The following is an 8,847-nucleotide window of genomic DNA, read 5'->3' as shown; positions in this document are numbered from 1 at the left end:
CTTTTCTTTAGAAAGGGTCAGGTTTGTGACACAAGTTCCATTTGGGGAGGTTGGAGGTTGGAGGTGTGGGGTCCTGGGAATTGGTTCCAAGATGACATTTGGTGTGGTTCAGTTCCTTAGGATCCTGCAGCTGATAGTTTCTCTCGATTTGCTTGACTATGTTGATAGAGAGGTGAAGTTTAGCAACTGTTTTCGGAGTAATATTGTGCATTGTTCAATGCCCAACAATGAATTGAGGTGATGATAGTTAGTTTGTTAACTAGATTGGAGGAGGTTTATGTTGAGACGGCATCTTATAATAAGAGAATGTGCTGGCGGGGAAGTCTGGATATTTTCTCAGTGGATTTTCCTGTTGGGTGCTTGTCCCGATGATGTCTTGGTGCATCATGCCTTGGGAAACGGAAGTTAAAAGCTTATATGTTTCACAATGCTCTTCCTCTCCTTTGGTTGCTGAAAGTTATTCACTGTGTTCAATAAGATGGTCAAGCTGTTATGGCCTAATCTCCTAGAGGCTTGCGGATGAATTGGAGGAGATTCATGATTTTTGACAGCTGACGGAGGTCTTATTTTACTGCATTCATAGATAGGGAGAATGAGATCGTGGATTCTCTAGCTCAACTCGAAATCTCACCAAGTAGAATTGACTTTGCCGAGTCAGCAAGTTTTAGAACTATGGTTCATGGTGGTTGATGCAGGACAATTAACCACTTGCTCTAATAGCTCGAACTGATAGATCATGGTGAACTAATCCCTTTATCTCATAAGCCCATGCCTCAAATCCATGGGTTTGGTCCTCGGCGCCAAACCCTCCTCGTGGGCCCCAAATCCATGGGTTCCACGGGCTGCCCATCCCGAGTGTGCCCCTGCATCTCACAGGCCACCCAGTCGAGCCCGGTGTGAAAATGCCCTTGCATTAGTGGTCCACAATTATGACTTGCCGGTGGATGGGAGCCATTTGATGCCAGATTCATGCTGATGAATTTTGGTGGAGTCAGGCCCGGGCAGAGACTAGAATGCCCTTTGCAGGCAATGTTGCATTTGGTTACAAAACCCAAATCTCTCATTAGAGTCTGGACTTCTTGTCAAACAAAATATCTCCCCTTGATGTGCATGCTTGCGTCCCAGCAGTTGGGACTAGGATTTCATAACAATGGGTTCATTTTTGTGGGCATTGAAAATGTTCTTAGACAGTATAGTATATATAGGGTGGAGGATTTGCTTTGCTAGTTTTCATCTTTCATGAAGTTTTCTCCCATGCAATTGAGCAAAGTAGATAAATGACAACATGCAATCACTATAAACACTTAGTAGAGGTGCAGCCATCATAGTTATAAAACTTGGTGTCTCGACTCAAACCTTGAATGAGTCAATTTGTCTTGACTAGATTTTGATCCGAGTCACCATGAAACTTGGTTGCAAGCATGACTCGTCACAGACTCACTGTGACTCATCAAGTCAACTCAAGCAAGTCACTCGCTGAGACTTTTTTTTTTTTTAAATGTAAAAGGCAGGTTTTGAACTTGTGACCTCTTATGAAGGAGCATCTCGCACGAGGAGCCAGCTGCTATACATGCGTCTTCTCCCATTATTTTTACACTTTACCATATACAACTATTTAAAATATATACAGATTAATTAATTAATTATTAAATATCTAGTCAAGTAAAGACTCTTCCAAGTCTTTGAGTCAACACAACCTGGCTAGACATCAAGTGCAGTGGAGTTTTTGAGTTTTTTTTTTTTTTTTTTAAATTTAATTATATTTTTTTATAACTATGGTAGCCATTCCTTCTTGTCATGTTATGAGAATGTCCTCTAGAAGTAGCCGATGGCTTGTAGAACATTTAGAATCTCCCAGTTTTCAGACAAGAGATTCCCTATACAGTACAAAAAAGTTAGGTTGTGAAATGTGGATACAAAATCATGTGGATGATGCTAGACATGGTTTGAGAAGTATGTAGAGGCAGCATCTCACTGGACTCGGATTTTTGCGAGAAGATAATTTGAATTGGCATCGTAGTGGGGTTCATGTTGAGAAGAATGAGGAGAGTCCAAAACTCATCTTTAAGTGAAGAATGTCCGAAGGTTTATGTCAGTCGCTATATTGGAAGTTTGGTGTGAGCTATGCCAATGGAATTTTAAACGGAGAAAACCCAAGTAGATGGTTCAAAATTTAAGTTGGCTCTCTAAGGGGTGTGTTTCTTCAAGAAAGAAGAGGGTTCAAGGTTCAGCATTTAGGGTTTGAATTGTATATATTAGGAATAGTTGGAGAAAGCTCCTTGAATCAAAGATGAATTCACCTGTCCTCGGATACTTTGGAGTATATTTTTCGTGGGGTTTCTAAGAGAAGTTGGGGCTGTTTGGATTGGTGGGAAAAATAAAAAATAAAAAAAGTATACAAGGAAATGAAATTGATATCCGTAGATGTGACGGTTTCCTCATTTGTGAAAGGTAGGAGGATTGAGGAAATCAATTTCCCTTTTCTCTCATTTTCTCAGATTCCTTTATAAAGGCCATTTCCTTTACCACATTTGGGCCTAAAGAAAAGGAAATCTTTTCCTTCTCCACAGCTATCTGTAGACATGAACGTTTTGGTTTCCGTATATCTATCGTTTAGGGTGGAAGTAAGGACAATGGGCAAGAAATGACCGAGAATTAAGTGCAGAAAAATTAGTTGCAGCTGATAGAGAGATATTAATAGGAGATTTGTTTTTTGTGATTTAAATAATTGAAGGTGATTCTCCTCCATGGACAATTTGGATCTTGCATTCATTGATTTTGGATTTCCCCAGTTAGCAATTTGCTTGGAATACAATGTTTGGGGCCCATGATGAATGACCGATCTACAGATTGATGAATCTACCTACCACCCTCAAATTTCCAGTAGTAGGGATTAGCAATTTCAAGAAAGGTGTTATGGTGCAATCCAGGTGTTGACCACTCATTGATAGCGCCTATGATCTCCAACGGGGTCGTCTAATCATGTTTTGATTACTGTATAGTTCATGGTGTGCCGTAAAGGTCGTTACGTAAAGGTAACGGTGGCAACCGTTACACGTTACGGGGTCGTGACAGCCGTAACCACCGTTATGGAAAAAAATGACTCGTAATTGCCTTTAACAGCACGTTACGTCCCCTATGAAGGCCATAACAGCCCTGTAATTGTCTGTTATGGGGTAAATACAAGTTTTCCATACTTTTTAATCAACAATACGGGCCAAATACATGTTTTTTTGGATATTTTTTTTTCAAAAAAAAAAGAGACACCATAATGGGGCCATAACAGCCGTTACGACCCGTATCAGAAAGGTAACGGTGGTGGCTGTTACTGTTGAAGTCATGAAACCCCTTGATATCCATTGATACACCACACTCTAACAGCTTAAGCTTTTGGAGTAAATGATTGTTTGACATGGTATCAAAGCGGAAGGTCTTATGTTCGAATCTCGAGAGCAGCAAAATATGCCTCGCTGAAATATTATTCTCCCACGAGGGACCAGGAAAAAAATCAGGTCCGGCTCAGGGATCGGGAAATCAAGCCTGGCCTATTTATGGTGTGAGTGTCCCTCCACCCTCGTCAGTATGTTCCCATGCGGAGTTCCCACCCCGCACGTGCAGGGGGGGTGTTGAAGTCATGAAACCCCTTGATATCCTTTGATACACCACACTCTGACAGCTTAAGCTTTTGGAGTAAATGCTTGTTTGACAGTTACGGCCACCATTACCGTTACAGAACACACTCTAGCTACCATCCAATCATTAAGGAATTTTCTTTCTTTTCTTTTCTTTTAGGGTTTATCTTTCCTTTTTAGTCTGTCAACCAAACGACAAATTTACAAATACTAGAATATGACTACTAACTACCAGTCTACTATGTTTAGTAAATGGTACATCTTAGTCCTAAGATACCGAAGATTTGGCGAGTCCCAAGATTCCCACCGTGGATAGGGTGCACCCAAGAATCACTCCGGCTCCATGATTGTAGCCAGCACTTGGAAGCAATGGAACGCTCAATGGGCCAAAATTCCCCAGTTGATGGTTAGGATCATCTGATTGTTATGATTTTTAAGATATGACCAATCCATGGTACGGTAGAACAGATGCACAAATGAGTGGCCGTTGAACCTTTTGTAGAAAGCTGTTTGTTAACCATTTTCTGATTCATATTAGGATGTATTATTTCTCGATGTGGTCTTAAGCTTGCTGGATGAACGACTCTGATTTCAGAGGTTGGGATTAGAATCCGAGTTGATGAATACACCTGGCTTATTAACGGAGACATCCAGCAAAAGATTGTTTTACATTAGAGTTGGAAGGGCATTTCCTCCTGTCTTGGTAACTTGGTTGTCATCTTCAACAAAAAATCTCCAAAGCAGGCCCATCAGTTGTGGATCAGTTTCCAGTTCAGCTCCACCTGGTTGCATAGAAAATAAATATCAGTTTCCAGTTCATCTCCACCTGCAGAGAAAATAAATGGCGAGGTTGGAATCTCCTTCAATTTCCAGGTTGGTCATTCCCAGCTTGATGGCTAGGCCAAGGAGTAGAGACAAAAATTCTGCTATATTTGCCAAACTGACCTGATTCGAATTCCAACCCACAGTGCCAAATCTGAATTTTATATACTGGACCCAGCCTAACTTGACCCAAATGCGTGTGAGTATTCCCAAACCACTTGACCCGACCCGAATTTGCTCAATCCGAATGCAACCCAATTTGAAATCATGTTGGTGCTTTCAAACCCAAACCCGACTGGAGGACCTTGACAACCCGACTTGGACTCAGGTTGAGTCGATCTCGTTTAGGTTGACCCACAGCCCTACCACAATTTCGAGGTAAATTTGAAGAAGGGGAGTCATTTGATACTCTAGCAGAGCATGAAGCTTGATATGCAGGCACTCAGAAATTATACGAGGCACTAAATGGAGTAAATTTTACTAAATTTCAGAACTAGCCGGGCTGAAGTTAAGTCCCAGAATTAGATTGTTGGAACAATCGCACTGATTTATGGCAATTGCTTGTTGAAACAGGACTGTTGATTTCTTCTTCTTCTTCTTCTTTTTCATTTTCTTGGTCCAATAAGTTTTTACGCCAAAACAATAGTTAGATGATCAACTAAACATAAATGTTGATTCATGATACTTCTAAATAGGGATCTGTGATTTGGACAGTTTAACTTGGTTTTCTTGTTACATCATATGCAGTTTTAAAGTAATTTGCTAGTGCCTGTGTAACATCCATCTCCCTCTGCCAGAGTATTAATTTTTTTTGAAGTTATTTTTTCCCCTTTAAAAAGAATGAGAACCGTCTTCAGTCTCAGTAATCGAGCTGGTGGAGACATCCCCTCTAGGGGCATGACCTGAGTTGGAGCTCTCTTGCTTAAGTTCCTTACCAAACCTCCGCTGGCAGAACTATCAGTGTGGGAGCAGACCCACGAACCATTCTCTAAGTATGGTTAAAAGACTCGGCAACTCAGACTGACTTGTTTGGTCTTGACTCAACTAAGGACTCGCCCAAGTTTGGGTTGAATCATCTAGGTGATTCGAGGAGTTCGAGTTGACTTGGACGGAGTCCCCTGAGTCTTGAAACCATGCTACAAAGTGACCAAAATCAAGACTCACCTCACACAATGGCTCCTTTGCGATAAGAGCAGACGGGGTGAGGACGTCTCCATGTACCTCGGCGAAGCGAGGCTGTTGATGGCCCGGTAATCGGATACCAGAAACCCGTTTTGCTCCTTGACTTCCCGCCCATTGAACGTCCTATGCCTGACCAGCTTGCCAAGCCAAGAGCCCCGCTTGGTTGGGCTGCTGACAGTCCCGTTCATGCGGTTGCGCAGGTAGTCCTTCACCACCTGCACACCATGCTCGACGACCTCCATCGGTGGGGACACCAGCGGGTTCCCCTCTACGGACAGCTTGCGGAGCTTCCTGAGGCAGCTGATCGAGTGGGGGAGGGTGGTGATCCTGTTGTAGCTGGCATCGAGCTCAATGAGGGATATGAGGCCGCCGACAGAGTGAGGGAGAGCACGCAGGTACTGGAAGTTCTGGCTGACATTGAGGACCTCGAGGTTGATCAGGTTATCGATGTCGCCGGGGAGGGACCGGAGGCAGTTGAGCCGGGCATCTAAAATTCGCAGGGATGTGATTCTGGAGATGGAGATGGGGAGGAAAGAGAGCTTGTTGGAGTTAACTGAGAGCTTCTGGAGGTTGACCAGCTCCGGGCCCATATTGTCCGGCAGCCTGGTCAGCTTGTTGAAGTTGGCGTTTAGCTCTTGTAGTGCCCTGTTATATGATTTTTTCGACGTACATCAAGGAGCTAAAAATCTGGGCCGTTCTTGATGGGCCCACAAAAATCTTGGTTGGCACATTCATGAAGTGGCCTCTAAAACGGTAAGCAATGCTCTTGCATGGGACCGGAGTCCTCCACGACACCTGTGGGACCCAGTGTAATACTGTATGTACGACATCCACTCCGTCCATCTGATGTGCCCCCTCCTGCTCATCATAGAGGCCAAAAATCATCCCGATCCAAAATTCATATAAGCCGCACCACGGGGAACAATGGCCAGTCATGCATAAAACCTCTTGAGTTAATGTGGAGTGAGTCTTGGGTCAGCCTAATTTTTGGAGTTCACCTTCATCCTGGTGAGGCGGACTTGATGCATGGGTTGGATGGAATGTGCACAACATGGAGGGCCCCATAGATTGCATTCTCTCCCCATCTTCAGTGGTGTGGCCCACCTGACATGGGGAACGGGCTGATTTAGTTCCCTAAGGCCTCTCATCAGGCAGTGCATCTCATGGACGGAGTGGATGTCTCACACACAATGCAGTCGGCCCCTCAGAGCTCGTGTGTTGTACCCGCTGTGTACAACTGGTGTTGGAGAGGTATCCGGACCAGCTTACGACCGTCCAGGATAGCACACGTGAGATGTAGCACTTGATCAGGTGCGATGCACCATATGGATGGCCTGGCGCAGCAAGATCAATTCAATTCAGCGGTGGGCCACACATGTAAAGAAACAATGAATGGAGTCCACATCCGAAGCACACACATGCCCTGCCAAGTGAAAGTGGACGGCCAGATGTTTGGCCAGACCACTTAAACGGTTGGGCAGATGTATGCCACGTATACGATCACCGCACCGTAGCCGTTCGGTTACTTTGTACAGACTAAATATCTCAGTGGACCACTGACCTGCATTTCCCTATAGTTTTAGGCAATGAGACGAGTAGGTTGCCTGAGACATTCAAGACCTTGAGCTTGCACATGCACCCAATGGAATTTGGAAGATATTTTAGCTGGTTCGAATGCACGTCTAAGATCATTAAACTTACCATCTTGGCCGTTAAAGATTCTGGAATACTCTGCAATTTTTATCGTGAGTAGAAAAAAAAAATTTGTCAATCCTTTAGTAGATGGTGAAAATGGACGGCTGTCGATCTTCGCAAAGCTGATGATTAGATGGGCCACACGTGTACAAACTCAAAGAAGTGGACCGTTGAAAAAATTGATGGTGTAGAATACAATGAGAGGTTTGCACCCACATGCACCACTGTGCTCTACGATCGGGACTCTAGCCGTTGGATCACAGTCCTTTGAATAATCCTAACAGTTTATACGATGCACTTCAAAAGGGATTCAAAGGAAAAGAGTCAAATTATCAAAGGGTTGAAAATCCAACCTAAGAGAGTCTTGTGAACGGCTTGGGTCATTGGCCATCGTGTCCCAACGTTTCCAAGCAAACCTCCATTCCAAAATCAGAATAGAGTGCGAGGAAGATAATCTTACACGTGCGAATTGGTTCCACTGCAACTGGGGTACATTCCAAGATTGCACAATCCTAACCTTTGATTAACCAACACAAACCAAGATCGATCTCTCTCTCTCTCTCTCTCTCTCTCTCTCTCACGTGTATTCATCAGATGATTCCCACCGTGGAGCCATGTCCAAAAGAGTAGGTCAATATGATCATCAGGTCAGCCCGAAGTGTAATATCAACTTTGGTCAATTTTTCATAATCATTCGTTTATTTTGTCCATGTGTGGTCCACCTGATGATCATTTCCGCTCGATTTTTGAGACACAACATCCATGCAGTGGGGATTGCCTGATGAGCGGCCCTGATCTCACACGTTTGTTCATTGTACTCACGTGTAAGGCATGTGCACTTGGCATCCTCATTTTCCATACATCGACGTGCATGCATGAGCCAGACTCGCATGTAAGGTTGATCCCAAATTTAGAAACGGTGATCCAACCGTCCAAATCACCGACCCAATGTGCATGGACCAGAGAGAGAGAGAGAGAGAGAGAGAGAGAGAGAGAGAGAGAGAGCCGTCCAATTGAGGATATCAATTGGATGGTTACGATGGTTCGATCAGTGCGATTCGACATATGGTCCATCCACAATGTACCCAACAATTTGGATGGTCTGGATAGCCATGTCACCACAAAAGTCGAAAATGGTGCTGGTCCAACATTTATATGCAAGAAAGATACCTGGAGATTGTTACCGGAGAGGTCCAGCTTGCCAATCAATGTTAAATCGACGGTGGGGTTTGGAAGAGAATCCAAACACATCCCACTTAAATCCATCTTCTCTACTTTCCGTATTTCAATCGTCGATATACTCTTCGCCATTAGACAGAGAGAGAGAGAGAGAGAGAGAGAGAGAGAGACGTTTGTGGATTGGAATGGAGAGTTCTCTCCCAATATTTATATCCTTGAGAAGGTATGGACCTACTGATATAGCGTATCCTGTGACACGTGTACACGTGTCATGTGGGTCATGGGTTTACAATCCTCTGCAACACCTCTTGGGTCCAACATCCGAGAAGTTTTAGCC

At 43.9% G+C, this 8,847-nt stretch overlaps 1 protein-coding gene across 1 annotated transcript; it reads right to left on the bottom strand.

The window, feature by feature from the left end:
* Positions 1–4,269: 4,269 nt before the first annotated feature.
* On the bottom strand, positions 4,270–8,642 carry LOC131256289 (plant intracellular Ras-group-related LRR protein 6-like). Its single transcript, XM_058257262.1, has 4 exons — positions 8,502–8,642; positions 7,338–7,367; positions 5,619–6,307; positions 4,270–4,414 (listed from the first exon to the last, which is right to left on the bottom strand). Exons 1-4 carry the CDS (start codon positions 8,640–8,642, stop codon positions 4,405–4,407), a joined length of 870 nt encoding a protein of 289 aa, XP_058113245.1. The 3' UTR covers positions 4,270–4,404.
* Between the last annotated feature and the right edge of the window lie 205 nt (positions 8,643–8,847).

Source organism: Magnolia sinica, chromosome 9 (genome assembly GCF_029962835.1).
Source record: "Magnolia sinica isolate HGM2019 chromosome 9, MsV1, whole genome shotgun sequence".
Taxonomy (NCBI): Eukaryota; Viridiplantae; Streptophyta; class Magnoliopsida; order Magnoliales; family Magnoliaceae; genus Magnolia; species Magnolia sinica.
Note: the sequence above shows the minus strand (reverse complement) of the source record. Positions and strands in the feature narration are given on the sequence as shown.